The sequence below is a fragment of the Saccostrea cucullata genome, unplaced genomic scaffold (assembly GCF_032062105.1).
Source record: "Saccostrea cucullata isolate Sc308-1 unplaced genomic scaffold, CSIRO_AGI_Scuc_v1 ctg837, whole genome shotgun sequence".
NCBI lineage: Eukaryota > Metazoa > Mollusca > Bivalvia > Ostreida > Ostreidae > Saccostrea > Saccostrea cuccullata.
The window spans coordinates 101,347-117,465 of record NW_026929710.1 but is presented as its reverse complement, the minus strand read 5'-3'; the positions used below and the strand labels follow the sequence as shown (position 1 = coordinate 117,465).

The following is a 16,119-nucleotide window of genomic DNA, read 5'->3' as shown; positions in this document are numbered from 1 at the left end:
GCGTCATGAACAAAAGAGTACATTTCATCAATTTTGATGACATATGTCCCATTCATTTCGTTTAAAGCATCGCATACTTGCAATTCAGACAAGGATCCCTCTATCCTAAATTGTTTGACCATAAGATTTAATGTTTCAGTATCTTTCCAATCATGTATGTTAAGCTTGTTCTGAGATAACACACAAAGAGCTAACGAAGCGTAGTGAGTCTTATTTAGAAGCTTCATTTTCTCAAACTCTGCAACCAAACACTGCTTAGGCATTTCAAAAAATCGTCCTCCATCTTTTTGATATTGGACTTCTTTCGAAAACAGTTTGCAAAGCAAAGGAAACATCAAAAATCCTGATTTAAATGACAAGCATTGATAAACAGACTTTTCAACTCTGCTTTTCTCACAATGAATTGTGAGCATTTTCTTCATATCATTTGTTGTAAGGGACATTCCTTTGCTCTCGATATCAATCGTATTTTGAAAAATATACAGGTCTAATTTTCTACCTTCATTAAACACTGCTTTTCTGCAAGTGAAAATGAATTTTGCTTATTTTTCTGATAAGGACTTAATGATTTTTGTAAAATCTACTAAGGAATTGTATCTTGACCTATCAAACCCAAACACACCAGCTGGATCATCATACAAAAAAAGCTGTTTAACACTGAAATGTCCAAAGTTTTTGATATCCTCTAAACAAATGACCGGGATGATCTCCCATCCCTCGCTTTTGTATTTGATCGCTAGATGGCGTGCCTTTGCTGTTTTTCCTGTACCTGGTCCTCCTATAATGGTGACTATATTATGAATATTCATCATCTCTTCAAACTCATTAAAGGCACGAGTCTCACAGAACACTTCATCATCTTCCTCCCACACTTTTATCTCCTCAGTTTGACGTTCTAAATAAAAGTTACGAAAAAGAAATATTTACACATTTTCAGAAGGTTTAATATGTTTAAATATATTCTAGCAACCACAAGTCATTTTACGTTGCGCTATGTGACAGTATACAAAACTACCAGTTTTAAAAAGCGTATTTAACATACTTTCGTGTCTCTAACTTCAAAAAAATTAATTGAACTGTAAAGATAAATTGTTAAACAATCTAAAAATTATAATTTTATAATTTTTTATCGCTGTTTTTTGTTTTAATTCCTATAAAATGTTCAAGCATGTTCTGAAATAAAACGTCACGATTTTAGCGCGTCATAAAAACCGCATTCTTTTATTTCGCTGTTTATAGGACAACAGAGGATATATTCGGATTTCTTTGTACAATGGTAGATACAGTTGATTATTCTGAATATAATGATACCAAACACGACTAGCCAGATATGTATATTGCTATGATTATGGAAAGTCAAATGTAAGCATTTTTCGGAGAGTTTTTTCACTCGTTTGACGAACCGGTTGCATATGTGTTACAATAATAGATCGAAAGAGAATATTCTCCTCTTTAAGAAACTGTGTAGATTTATTTTCCTTGCATCGGCGCTAAGAAGCGATCTTTCAAATAACAACACAACATATAGCCAGCGCGAATGATATTTGACGTCATTTTCACGCCCTCCACGATTCCTGGAAATTGTTTTGTAATGTAGTTTGTTTACTGTAACTATAGAAATATTCAGAGGGGGATAACTCTCGATGTCTTTTTAATGGGGTACCCGAAGGGGTAATTTTAAATATAATAATTTTTTATCTAAGAAAAATACTAATTAAACATGTCAAAAATATAAAACAAGGAACGATGATTAGGACTGAAAAAGAAAACTTCTATAAAGTAAAATTGACGTTATAATTTTGAAGCAATAAAAAATTAAAATCATGAGTAAGAAATAAAAATAAATATGTAAGAAAATAAGTATCTAGTGTAAAGAAAAAAATACAATAGCCTTCTGATTTTTTTTATTAAAAGAAATGTAAATAAATTCAATTGAGTTCATGAATAAATAAGTTTATTGTATGATATGCTAAATTCCAGAAGAACGTGTTTACAAAATTCATGTCACAGAAAATTTTGTACTTTTGGTACGTGGGATATCTTCTTTTATAATGTTCATTCAGCTTGTCTCATATGATTTTTTTTCCCATTGATATACAGTTTATATCCTTACATTGGCATTTTATTGAAACTTAATATATATGTTTTTTATTATTTTTATATACAACACAAATGTAAAAATAGTATTTGCCAGGTGCTCATTTTTTTCAAGAGACAATAAGGCCTACAAATATTCTAGATTCGTTTTCCATGGATATAGATCATATGCATTTAATCTAATACGTTGTGTAGATTTTATTATTTTACTTAGATTATATTTGACTGGTAAATACTATTTCTAAAATTTCTAAGTATTTTTGATTACAACACTAACAATAAATTACATGCATGTTAGGGCATAAACGTCGCAAATTGAAAGTGGGGTGGCTGATTGAAGGTGGGGGGGGGGGGGGGCGGCTAAACCAACAAAAAAGGTAAACCACAATTTTCAATGCCTAAAAAATATCTATCTTTGAAAAAAAGGGGGGGGAAGTTGAGACCCCTATACCCCCCCCCTTACCACCCCCACCCCCCGGTTTCGATGCCTATGTAGAATATGAACATATGGATAGGTAGATGGATGAATTGTAATAATCAAATAGGCAAAATAATATTACTGATGCATCAAAGAGGTCTAAAATTTAAAAAAAGAAATTAAAATTGTGGTCCCCCAGCTGCATTTCATTTCTGGTATTTTTCACTTGGAGCATCTCGGGCGGCTCATATATCGCACCTCGGAGGTTTGAATGGAACCTAGCGGAGTCAGCCGAGGATTGCCGATTGGAAATTTTTCGATATTTCAACTTTTCATGGCCGACATGTTTTAGTTTTCATTTCTGATATTTTAAAATTTTCATTTCTGACTCTTTTCAGATTGTACTTTTTGGTTATTAAAACAGTATTGAAGAATTCACTCATGAAAAATTTCATTTACGTGATGAAAAATAATTTAAAGTGTATATCAAATGTCTTAGACATTGACATCTAATTTAATGAACATACATGGGGATGAAAGTGCTGCATGTACCGATGTACTATAAAACATGTACGTGTAAAGACAAAATCTTTAATTTGTTTTACCGGCTGTTTGTCTCTATGTGGGTAATATTACATTATTTATGGCATATTGTTCCAAATATGAACGCCCTATAATATTTACGTGATGAAAAAAAATTTAAAGTGTATATCAAATGTCTTAGACATTGACATCTAATTTAATGAACATACATGGGGATGAAAGTGCTGCATGTACCGATGTACTATACATGTACGTGTATAGACAAAATCTTTAATTTGTTTTACCGGCTGTTTGTCTCTATGTGGGTAATATTACATTATTTATGGCATATTGTTCCAAATATGAACGCCCTATAATATGTCATCCAAATGTTATAACTTAAGTTGATTTTTTGAAAATTAGGTCAAACATACAGGTCCAGATCAAGGGGGTCAGAAATCACATCAATGAACATGTTAAATATGAAAGCATTATATAAATCTCAATCAGAAGTTATAAGGGGAAAATTGCATTTTTGAAAAGTATGTCAAACGTCAAGGTTCAAGGAAAATCGGCAATGTCGCATGCACGTGTTTTATGTCAGGAGGATATTTTAATAGATAAATGTAAGGAATTTTAAAAACAGATCATGCAAATTTCAGTTTCTTATTACTATATCAAAGGAACAATTAATTGGGTTTGCGGCCGATTTTTGACGCTTGCGACAATATATAGGTTTCTTGTAGTGTATTTAGAAAGGTCTTGTCACAGTTTAAACACATGAATAATATACAATTCTATCTCTTCTCTGTTCCAATTCTAAAGAGATGACCAAGGTTGAATTTTTGTTACATACAAACAGATTTACAGTCTGACTGACAAACAGACAGACGAATAAGATTTGAAGAAACCTCGATCGCTTTCTCAAAAGCGGGGCAAATCAAATGTTTTACATCAGAGAGAGAGAGAGAGAGAGCTTTAATAATTCACAAAAAATTCGGACAACCTTTAACACACATTAGGAATGATCTACATGTTTAACTAAATGTTCAAAGGAATTTTAAATTAAATTCCCCCTCCTTTTCTTCAGAATTTATCATATGCTGCGGTCATATCTATGACTTATATTCTTCTAGTTTTTTTTAGTTATTCAGATTATTAGTCTCCACTTACATATCGGAATAATTTAAGATTTACATCACGCTCCCAGTTAATACCAGTTCATTACCAATTCTCCGCATCATATTAAATGTATTCGTATGAAGAATTTAAAATACAAATTTTTTGTTTTTGATAATTTATATAAAAAATTCATGATTTTTAGATTCCTTATATGATAAGTATTTATCACTCCAACTCTCTATAAATCCCATGCGCGGATCCAGGAATTAAAGTTAGAGGGGGCGCCCATAATCGGCAGGGGTAATCTGGTTTAAGCTGAATTCTAGAGATTTTGTAGGAAAAATTGAGGTTAACCGAGTAGACATTTTTATATTTTCTCGACGAAACTATGATTTACGCTAACTTTGACAATTTTAGGGGGCGGATACGACCCCCTTTGATCCGCCACGGAATTTTGTAATTGCAAGCATTGTGCCCAACACAAAGATTAATTTTACAAAAGGATAAATACAGTCTAGTAATTAAAGACAAAAACCCAGTGACCTTGACTGTGACCTGTATGTTAAAAATAGTTTTTTTCGTTTTTAGTTAACCTTTGCAATAACTTTTGAAGCGCAAGAAACAGATACTTCATTTTTGGTATCCATATTTTACTAATCATGTTCTCTCAAATGACACCAAGGTCAATTGCCTTGTGACCTTGACTGTGACATATGTGCCAAAAAGTTTTTTTTTATTTTGTCGTTGCCGGGTGTATAGTGTTTTACAAACAAATCTTGTTTTAAATTAATTTGTGATCATTTTTATTGATTGGATTTGTTGACGTCTTTTTATAAGCATAACGTCAACGTAACGTTGCGTGTCCCATGTAACCCAATTAATTATACTGGAAGACGACTCTCACTATCTAATGATTCAAGTCAATCTAGGTGTTTGATGCAATTGAACTTTAATAACTCGGATTCTGGGCAAAGGAAATAAGAAGAGAGAGATTATATTTTGAATACATTACCTTAAGTTTTGACCTCAATGCTACTAGGTATTTTCTTCAGAAAAGTGGTCACACACTAGAACAATACCTTTACATTTCGCAATCTATTTTTAGTAACAATGCTTGACCAGAAAATTTCAAAATTATATTTTTCTTAAACAATTTTTTATAAGCTTTGATTTGATATATAACACAAGTGGTATATACTAAATTTAAAATTTGACTTGTGGTTGCTATATATTCATTCTTTTTCGTGTATATTTGATAATTCACTGTGAAAAAATTAAATATTAAAATGGATACTTTCACGTTGAATATATAAATATCGTGGTAAAATTTTGATTCTTCTTCACATAGATATTTTTAATTTGAAATCAAACTGATGTGACTTCTTCTTTTCTGCAAACACAAAGTTTAAGATATTGTATATTGATAAATGTTTGAACATGGAGTTGTCACTCGTCGACATAAAATTGAAAAAAAAATAATTTCAACCCAGCTCCCTCTTTTTTTATTTTTTATAGAAGTGAAAACTTTGGGGAATATAAGTATTCTGGACAAACAATATATATTAACGAATGAAAGAATCCATCTTTTAGTATAAATATGTATTTTCGAATCAATTAATATTTGTTGATCAAAAACATATTAGCCCATTAAAGGTGTAATACGTAGATGTTTTGAAATATAAGTAGGCATTCCATTCAACTGAATAGGAAAATACAGATGGGAAGATCTGGCTGACAGACGATGTGACGAGACTGAATGGGATCCTCATAAACCGATTAAAAGACCACCCAAAAATAGACAATGCGTGGTACTTTAATGGAAGTGTTTATGGACTGGTGAACGATAAACGAATGAAGTTTGACTTGTTGGACAATCTTGATGAAAAAATCAAATAGTGTAAAGTGTTATTTAGACAACCCGGAATTTTAATTTCCATCCATGTGATTATTCCGGAACTTTGAGGTCCATTGACGTCGAAGTTTTTGCTATTACTTTAAAATATTAAATTCCGGTTGTGACTTTTTTGCCTGTACGCGAATATGGCCCATTGACAATTTTCGAGCTAGCCAATTTTTGAACTGTTTGAATGCTTTTTACAAACTTTTTCCTGTTCTGTTACTTCTTTCCTTTCTACTCTATCTTTCTCTTTACAACTCAATTCTGTGTTTATTCAAGATTCGTACAGAAGCTCCAGGTTCCGTCAGAGGTAAATTTCTTAATTATCCATCATGTCTTTGAAAATATTATCAGCTAATTGTCAAGGATTGGGGGATATCAGCAAACGAAGAGATGTTTTTAATTATCTTAGAGGAATGAATTATAATATTTACTGCCTTCAGGACACTCATTTTACAACTGAAATAGAAAATGAAATCAGAAGCATGTGGGGTTTTGACTGTTACTTTAGTTCTTTTTCATCAAATGCAAGAGGTATAGCAATTCTATTCAATAATAATTTTGAGGTTAAAATGTCTAAGGAAAAAGGAGACGTGGATGGTAATTTTCTTCTTTTAGATTTTACTGCTGATGAAAAAAGGTTTCTCTTATGTTGTATATATGGACCAAACAATGATAACCCTGATTTTTATGAAAGATTACATGAGTACATTAATGATTTTAATTGTGAAAATGTTATATTATGTGGTGACTTTAACCTTGTTTTAAATCCTGAATTAGACTACTATAATTATAAACATATAAATAACCCTAATGCAAGACAGAGGGTTATAGAGCTTATGGAAGATAACAACTTAGTTGATATTTATAGACAAAATAATCCAGATGCTTTGAGATATACTTGGAGAAAAAAAAGTCCCATTAAGCAAAGTAGATTAGATTTTTTTCTTGTATCGGAGAACTTACTGTCAAGTGTTACAACAAGTTCTATAGAACCTAGCTATAGGTCCGACCACTCGATTATTACTTTATGTTTAAAGTTCAATGATTTTAAGAAAGGCAAAGGATTATGGAAATTTAATAATTCTCTTTTATATGATGAAGAATTTTTAAACTCAATTAAGGGGGTGATACAAAGGGTTAAAGAGCAGTATGCAGTTCCAGTATACAATATAGATAACTTGCAATCTATTGAAGATGAAAATATTGTATTTTTAGTCAATGACCAGTTATTTTTAGAAACACTTCTTATGGAAATTAGAGGGAAATGTATTTCATATTCGTCTTTTAAAAAAAAATCCAGAATTTTTAAAGAAGAAAAACTTATAAAAGAAATAAGTTCCCTGGAGGAATTGGCACAGGGGTCTACAAGCAATAATGAAACTCTTGAAGAAAAAAAGAAAGAGTTGGAAGATATTAGAAAAGAAAAAATGGCTGGTGTATATATAAGGTCAAGGGCAAGATGGATAGAAGAAGGGGAGAAACCGACAAAATATTTCTGTAATCTCGAGTCAAGAAATTTCATAAGTAAAATTATTCCAAAAATTAAATTAGAAAATGGAGAGACAGTTTATAATCAGTCAGATATCTTAAAAACAACCAAACAATATTATGAAAATTTATATAGAAATGTAGATGATGTCATTGAAAATGTTAACCTTCAGGAGGAAATGAATTTTTCAGATATTGAAAAGCTTTCCAATGAAGAGTCAAGGTCATTAGAAGGTCAAATTACAATGAAGGAGGCAGGGGAAACACTTTTTAGGATGAAATCAAATAAATCACCTGGCTCAGATGGCTTTACCTCAGAATTTTTTAAGGTCTTTTGGAAATTTATAGGCATTTTTGTTGTCCGATCAATTAATTATGCATATGATCATGATATCTTAAGTGTAACTCAGAGACATGGAATCATTACCTGCTTACCGAAGGGTGACAAACCTAAACACTTGTTAAAAAATTGGAGACCTATCTCTCTTTTAAACACAGTTTATAAAATTGCATCTGGTTCAATAGCAAATAGAATTAGAAGGTTTCTAGATAAAATTATACATCCTGATCAAACAGGCTTTATACAGGGCAGGCATATAGCTGAAAACATTAGACTAATCTATGACATTATGCAATACACAGAAGAAGAAAAAATACCAGGTCTTCTTCTTCTTGTTGACTTTGAAAAAGCATTTGATTCTGTCTCTTGGGCTTTTATTCAAAAATCACTTAAATTCTTTAATTTTGGAAAGTCTATGAGGAAATGGGTCAGTTTATTTTATTCAAACATTACATCAGCAGTAAATCAGGGAGGAAATTTATCTGAAACATTCTCTTTGCATCGAGGGTGTCGACAGGGAGACCCACTATCCCCATACTTATTCTTGATATGTGCTGAAATCCTTGCTATTAAGATAAGAAACAACAAAGACATCAAAGGTATATATTTTATTGATGGGGAAAAGAAAATCTCGATGCTCGCTGATGACACTTCTCTTATATTAGATGGCAGTGAGAAATCTTTACAATCAAGTTTAGGTACCCTTAGAGATTTTGCAAAAATGTCCGGCTTACATATAAATTACGATAAAACACAAGTAATATGGATAGGTAGCAAAAAAGGTAGTGATGAGGTTTTATGTAAAAATCAATCTCTTGAGTGGGGAAAGAAAAACTTTAGGTTACTTGGTATTGAATTTGATATAGATTTGCAGAAGATACTTTCGAGGAATCTCAGTTCAAAGTTAGAAAACATAAAGAAAATGATAAGACATTGGAAACATAGGAATCTCACACCACTAGGACGATTAACAGTTTTGAAAACACTTTTATTGCCAACATTGAATCATATTTTTGCCTCCCTTCCAAATCCCACTGATTTATATATAAAAGATTTAGAAAACACCTTTTATTCTTTTGTAATGGGGAGTAATGCTTTTAGACTAAAAAAAGGAGTTTGTATTAAAGATCTTAAAGATGGCGGTTTCAAGATGATTAGTATTAAAGAGTTTATTATGTCTCTGAAACTTGTATTGAAAAATGTCATACTGCAAGGTAAATATTCATATCTAACTTTAGATTTAAAAAAAACAGTTTTTTGTGGAGAAGAATACATTCTCAAGAAAATTAAAGATTTTAGACTAAAAAAAGGAGTTTGTATTAAAGATCTTAAAGATGGCGGTTTCAAGATGATTAGTATTAAAGAGTTTATTATGTCTCTGAAACTTGTATGGATGAAAAATGTCATACTGCAAGGTAAATATTCATATCTAACTTTAGATTTAAAAAAAACAGTTTTTTGTGGAGAAGAATACATTCTCAAGAAAATTAAAGATGTAAAAAATATGTTTTGGAAAAAAGTTTTAGAAGCCTGGCTATTTTTTTTTTAAATTACCAGAACTAGAAGCAAGTGCCTCCATGGAACCACTATTTTTTAATAAAAATATTCTGAATGGTAAAAAAAAACCCAATTTTTTATAAGAAATGGTTTGAAAATAATATATTTTTCGTAAATGATCTCTTAAGAGAGGACGGTTCCTTTATGGATGTAAATATGTTTAAATTGAAATATGGAATCCATACAAACTTTCTTGAGTACAATGGACTTATAGCTGCTATTAGAGAATGGATGAAAATCAAAAATATTATTTCTATGCCAACTGTTTATATGCCATATATTACACAAAAAACATTCCGTTTATTAAATGCGAAGAAATCAAGAAATTTATATGAAATTTTGAAAAGCAATGATATCAAGCCTTTAGGTCAGACTAGCTGGAATAGAATTTTTAACTTGAATGATAGTGAATGGGAAAAAGTTTTTTCATTTCCTTTTAAGCTCACAAAAGATACAAAACTTCAGTGGTTTCAGTTCCGCATTAATCATAAAATATTAGCAACAAATTCCTTTTTACATAAAATTAAGAAAATAGATTCATACAAGTGTTCTTTTTGTGAAACTGAGACAGAAACTATTGAACACATCTTCTGGGAATGTGAAGTAGTACAAGACTTATTGAATAGTTTTGATAGTTATTGCTTTAGAAAGATTCATATTAATGTTGTATATTTGAAAAAAGAATTCATATTGGGATCTTTTGCAAAATTAGACAAAATAAAATATCTCATTGCTCTTCAGATTAAATATTTTATCTACAGAATGAGATGTAGTGGTAAATACCTCTCCTTGAATGGACTGATATCCTCCATCAAATATATGTATGAAATAAACAAGTATATTGCATATAAAAACAATAATCAGTTGACTTTTGACGAAGCCTGGAAACCCTGGAAGAATCTGTTTTTGTAATTTTTTTCTTACTATCCCTTCTCGCCCTCCTCTCTCTCTTGCTCTACTCTCTCTCTCTCTCTCTCTCTCTCTCTCTCTCTCTCTCTCTCTCTCTCTCTCTCTCTCTCTTATAAAAAATTTACAGAAAATGTATATTTGTATTGTATAAGTATGTATTAGAATCTGTAAATAAAAAAAAAAAAAAAAAAAAAAAAAAGAATAGGAAAATATTCAAAATATTGTTTTCATTCCAAATCCTCGATCCCAACTTATGTTCCAGATGCATCCTTTTTTTTTTTAAATATAACATTATCTAAAAGGATCATAACAAAGTGTTTACTATTTATCCCCATGTGGTCTGGTTTCTTAATTTCCCACCTTGAATAATTTTGTGACTGTATTTTTATTTTACGAAAGAGAACGTACCTTTTATGTGCGCTGGTATATGAGTCTGCTCTAACTCTGAGACTCTATTTTGTAGGAGATCAAAGTCATCCATGATACTCTTCCTAGCTTTCTTATCAAAATTTCTCGTCTCCAAAGAAGAAGTTTCTTTTTTCAATTTTCCATTACTCAAACGAGAAATTGCCTAAAAATTGTCAAAGAAAATAATCAATTTTCAAGTGATCACCAGATAATGTAGAAGTATTTTATCAAATTTATAATACATGTACATGAAAACAGTAGATACGTCTATGTTTCTGTTAAATGGTATTGAATTTTTGTGACATTTACTTGACTGAGAAAATGATTTATTCAACGGATTTTATATAACACGTGGCTTGTAGGAAAACTGCATAAGGTTATCTTTATAAGGTCGAAGATAAATTAAACGTTCACCTCTGATAAATCAAACCATTTCCTTTGGAAAGTCAGTTGATCCATTGAAGTCTTCCCATGACAGATGGAGTTTCTGTGTATCCTTACTCGCTCTATATCATCAGTAAGAGAGGTGCTGTGAGGGCGAGGATCTTTTCCCCAACCGTTAGAGGGCGCCTTAACACTCACTGTATTACGGAAAAGAGTGTAGAGCAAAGTTGTATCGAAGTTTGTCGTCGATACCAGATAGGCTGAAATGAAATATTAATGCTCTGTTGAGTAAACATTTATAAATAAAATTTTTTTAAACTTTATATCTTATTACGGAGCCCGTGTGGCGCAGTGGTTAGAGCGTCTGCTCTAGAGTCGCGAAGTAAGGAGTCAATCCTTACGTCGCGGGTTCAAATCCCACTGCGGGACGTGGAGACCGGTCCTTCGGATGAGACCGTATAAACCGAGGCCCCGTGTCGCAGTAGGTGTTGGCACGAAAAAGATCCCTCACTGCTCAAAGGCCCTGAGTGCCGAGCATAGGACAAAATTTGTAGCCCTCCACCGGCAAGTGGTGGCGTCTCTATATGAGTGAAAAATTCTCGAGAGGGACGTTAAACAATATACAATCAATCAATCTTATTACGGAGTATATTTGCATAAAATCTGTCCTCAGATCAGAAAAAAGAAGCTTATTATTAGTATACATGTTTTTGCATTAAATCTGTCCTTTAAAAAAGCAAATTATGACATTCTTATCTAATAAATTTGGGAAATTTCAATTGAATTTTATATTCCTTACTTGGGAAAAGGACCTTCATCTGCTGTGAAGTACATCTCTCCTTTAGTTTGCGTATATGAGTCTGTAGATGAGAAGCCAGGTGGGGTGGTGGAACAGTATTGTCAAATGCCATCCTCATAGCTTCAGTACCCAGTTGTGCCAACAATAAAAACCTCAAGAACCTATTTTCGTCCTCTGTAATGGCGTCATCATTGTCATCTGTTCCAAAAATGTGAAGATAACGAAAGACAATCATACAAACAATACAAACTGTAAGCAGAACGAACCTAAACCTCTAAAATCAAAGGTAGGAAAAGGTGTTTTGGATAAGTGAGCACCTCCTGTCGATCTTTATCTTCATGTTTTGTGGCGTGTTTGGTTCACATTGGTCTGAAATTTTGACTGTATGATTAACCGAACAGTTGTTTTATTACTTACATGTAAGGGTTAAGTGTGAAGCACATGGAGATGAAGACATTGTTGTACAACTTGAACAAGTCGATGTTGAGGAGGAGGATGAGGTAGTGATACAAGTTGTGGCTGATGGACTGACAGAGGACTGGTTGGGTAATGTAATTGACTGACTCGTGCCTTGGCTATTACCTGCTGATATTGGTTGGATATTTACCAGCATCGATTGGTTGGTACTTCTTGTAGCAATTTGACTATTACTAGTGGCAGGAAATATTGAATTAGTATTACTCAAACTGTTGGAAGAAACTGTTTGTGGGATGTTTTGAGTAGCCATGGTTTGCATCAACCCATGATTATTTGAATTCCTCGTACTTGACAAATTATTTTGAGATGAAGGAAAGGATGTCTGTGTCGAAGCTGCCGTCTGATGGATTTGTGGTATTTGTGTTCCTGGTTTCACGGATTTTCTCTTCGGGTACGGCGCAGTTTTTTGATAAAAAGTGTTCCCTGTATAGGCAAATTAATAAATTAATATACTAAATAAATTAATAAAGTCATATACATGTATACAAGTATCATTTTAAAAAACTCTCTTTTTATGTTCTAATCATCTATTGATATATCAAGTTCATCAACTTAACAGAAAAATACTAGTCTGAGCATGCATGTATGTGAAAAATGATTTTGCTTACAGTCAACATATAAGAAAGCTGGACTGAATGTGTATATTTTTTTCAAACATTGAGCAGCAATTATTGAGCGGACGAAATACATATATTCAAAAAGGTTTGAAGGGCATAATTTCAAGGCAAACAACAAATTCATTGACAAAACTGCTTAAATGGAAAATACTTTCCTACCAAAGTATTCATATTATAAAGGGGAAAAAATAAATTGTGAGGGGCATAAGCATATCTGAAAGTTAAATTACTCTGAAAGAATATCTGCAGAAATACCTCATTTAAATATGTGACCCATCTCTACATTCACAATCTAAATGTGTTAAGGATATACGATCCTCAGCCAGGAAGGATAACTCTTTAATTTATAATTTAATGCAATAAGTATTAAAATAAGGCTTGAAATTGAATTTTTTTCATGCAACAAATTTCATTTTATGCCTCTACGCATGATTCAATGCTCTTTAAAGTTTTAACAAACGTTATTTAAAAAGGTTAACATTTGTACCTCATAAAATGAAGTAGAACTTGCATATTTAAAAAAAATCAAATTTCTTTTAATTTAGCCTTAGTTACCAATGTTTATATGCATTATGTGAAATTAGATGTGATTTGCAGTGTTTTCTTTGAAAGGAAACACTTCATACTCTATGCATTCTGAAACAATGGAAGTAAGTAGGAGAGAGTAAAGTCCAAATAATTGAAAATGCATGCAATTTTCTTTAAAAGCCCGGATGCCTATGATTTTTATTCCTTAAGTGTATTTCTTGATCAATTATCAATTAGAAAATATGCAGTAGGTAGTTCAAATCGCATTGCCTGAAAAATTATTCGAGATTTACCAATTTTCCCTATATAATATGATTAAATTTGAAGATGAATTTTAAAGAATTTGAGTACATTTTAATTTGAGCATTTAGAGACATCCTTGTGAGCATTTTCAACTACTCAATGCCTGATTTTCAGAACCTGAGGATCGGATAACCTTAAGCTGAAATTGCTTAAATTTAAATTTGATCAAACTCGTGTCCTTTCACATTAAATTACTTTGTAACAGGATCATGCATAGAAACTGGCCTGACTTTTAATGAAATAAATCTATGTATCTGTTTGCAGATAAATAGACAGAGGCACAAAAACGATCGAGATTTTAAAGCCTTGGGCCATTCTTAGATCAATAAAAAAACTATTACCAAGTTTGCAGTGTTTCTTGCTGGGTATCATATTATGCTGTTCAAAGATTGCCTTTCTTTTTCGTTGATATATTGACCTTTGAACAGACGCCGAAGTCCCTAAAACATTATCATTATTATTATCATTCATGTGATCATTGTTCTGAAATATTAACATTTACAAACGTTTCCGTTTATATATTAAACAATGTAAAACTTGTATAATAAACGGATTTTTCATGTGGCCATTAATTCATTATTAGGTCATAATAGATCAAAATATTTTCACACCATTAGTGGTAAACGTGATTAACAAAGTCACATCTTATCATTGAGATTCGAAAAAAATCGCCGTGGGTTTGAAAATATATTACTCAAATATTTGTTAACTGATTGAATCTGAATTAAAGCCATTTTGGCTGTATAAGATTTGATCACATGGATTAACCCGTGTTTACTACTATATCCGATAATAACTTAGAAATGATCCATTAATTATTTCTTAAATGCATGTTTACATACCTTTTCTTTTGTTAAGTTCTTTAATAATCTTGTGTCTGTAACCATACTCCTGTACTCCAGCCTCCTTCAAATTCTCTGAAGTCATCTCCTTTAAAATATCCATGGTAATCTTTTGTTTGGAGAACAGTTCTGTGAGGCAGTCAAGGCCAATACTCATCAGAAACTGGGTCACAGCCTCGTCTTCATCTGCCTTGTCCTCCGGCATTTCCGGTCCAGAAGTGCCAGCCATATAAATACCTAATAATACATTGTATATACATGATCAGGGTTAAATTGAAAATTATTTCTATTTAGATTAATGTTCTTGAAAGCAATAAAAAAGAATTTTTTCTATCTTACAAAATAGGACAAAATATATTAACTTTTTCTGGTATTATTTGCATCAGTGGACTTCATTTTGAGATAATATTATGAATAAATATTAAGCTGAATTCTTATCATGAATGAAACTCAATGTGTCAATTCGTTTTATGCATTGTTCCTACATAATGAGAATTAAGTATTCTCATTGAATTAAGTTGTCAACGGGATTGGGGGAATTTAAATTGTGCTTTCCTCTTCAACATGAAAGTTTTGATATAATAACAGCACCTTCTCTCTGGTTTATTTATTACTTTATTAATTCATTCTATGCTCTATATCGAGACAATAATACTGATAATCCACCCCCCCCCCCCCAAAAAAAATGAAAAATGTAAAATAGTTTTCGGAAAAAAATACACAATGAGAAAAAACCAGCGTTTAGGTATGAAAGAGTCAATATGAAATTTTCAGATCAAGTAGACACGAAAACATTGTGAATTCCCTACTCTGAATTTGGAATTCCCCTTTGCTGTTTTTAGTATTGCATGTACCCTAGTTATTTATATCACCGAGTCATATCTTCTACTTTGTTAAAATCTAGATTTCATTAATATAAATGAAATCTAAACTAAATGAAACTTTGATTTTGACGAGATTTAAAATACACACAATGAGTAAAAAAAATTATAGGTCCTTAAAATTTGTTTTTTTTAAATGCTCCAGATTGCAAATTGATCCTTATAATTTGGTTTTTAAAATAAATAATGGAAACAATAATAAGCATAATAATGATTATATTCATAATCTTAATAAAAAGAAAATCATTATGAATTTAATACACAAGGCATAGTCCTATTACTGTAAAAACGAATTAAATATAGAGTAAGAAGTACTTACCTGCTCAATCTTTTTTTAAATGGCAGCCCAACACTATTTAAATAGTTTCGATTTACCAGACGCCTGGCTGTCTCCGTAAGAGAGAGATTCACCGGGACAGCCGAGAGCGTCTTGTCGGAGATTTACGGTGTCAGCCGATTGAACGTCTGGTTTAACGAGACTACTATTTTTAACTTTAGCGACAAAAGAAGCTACCAATTAGATTTTA

The 16,119-nt window shown here is 31.7% G+C and overlaps 1 protein-coding gene across 3 annotated transcripts; it reads right to left on the bottom strand.

The window, feature by feature from the left end:
- Positions 1 to 185: 185 nt before the first annotated feature.
- LOC134281952 (uncharacterized) lies at positions 186 to 15,977 on the bottom strand. Of its 3 annotated transcripts, none has more exons than XM_062764390.1 (8): positions 15,912 to 15,977; positions 14,712 to 14,948; positions 14,211 to 14,309; positions 12,362 to 12,844; positions 11,945 to 12,142; positions 11,176 to 11,405; positions 10,762 to 10,924; positions 186 to 895 (listed from the first exon to the last, which is right to left on the bottom strand). In XM_062764390.1, the coding sequence occupies exons 2-8, from the start codon at positions 14,938 to 14,940 to the stop codon at positions 543 to 545; spliced, it is 1,755 nt and encodes a 584-aa protein (XP_062620374.1). In that variant the 5' UTR covers positions 14,941 to 14,948; positions 15,912 to 15,977; the 3' UTR covers positions 186 to 542. The 3 variants fall into 3 exon arrangements, with proteins under 3 accessions (XP_062620374.1, XP_062620375.1, XP_062620377.1); XM_062764391.1 differs by having other exon boundaries at positions 12,527 to 12,844; XM_062764393.1 differs by lacking the exon at positions 12,362 to 12,844 and having other exon boundaries at positions 187 to 895.
- Between the last annotated feature and the right edge of the window lie 142 nt (positions 15,978 to 16,119).

Bases quoted from the DNA above. Each gene is read 5' to 3' on its own strand.
- LOC134281952 (XM_062764390.1), bottom strand. From the start codon at position 14,940: ATGGCTGGCACTTCTGGACCGGAAATGCCGGAGGACAAGGCAGATGAA. The intron at 14,310-14,711 runs GTATGTAAACAT...ATAATGTTTTAG, and splicing joins AGAACTTAACAAAAGAAAAG to GGACTTCGGCGTCTGTTCAA. The intron at 896-10,761 runs GTACGTTCTCTT...ACTTTTATTTAG, and splicing joins TATACCAGCGCACATAAAAG to AACGTCAAACTGAGGAGATA.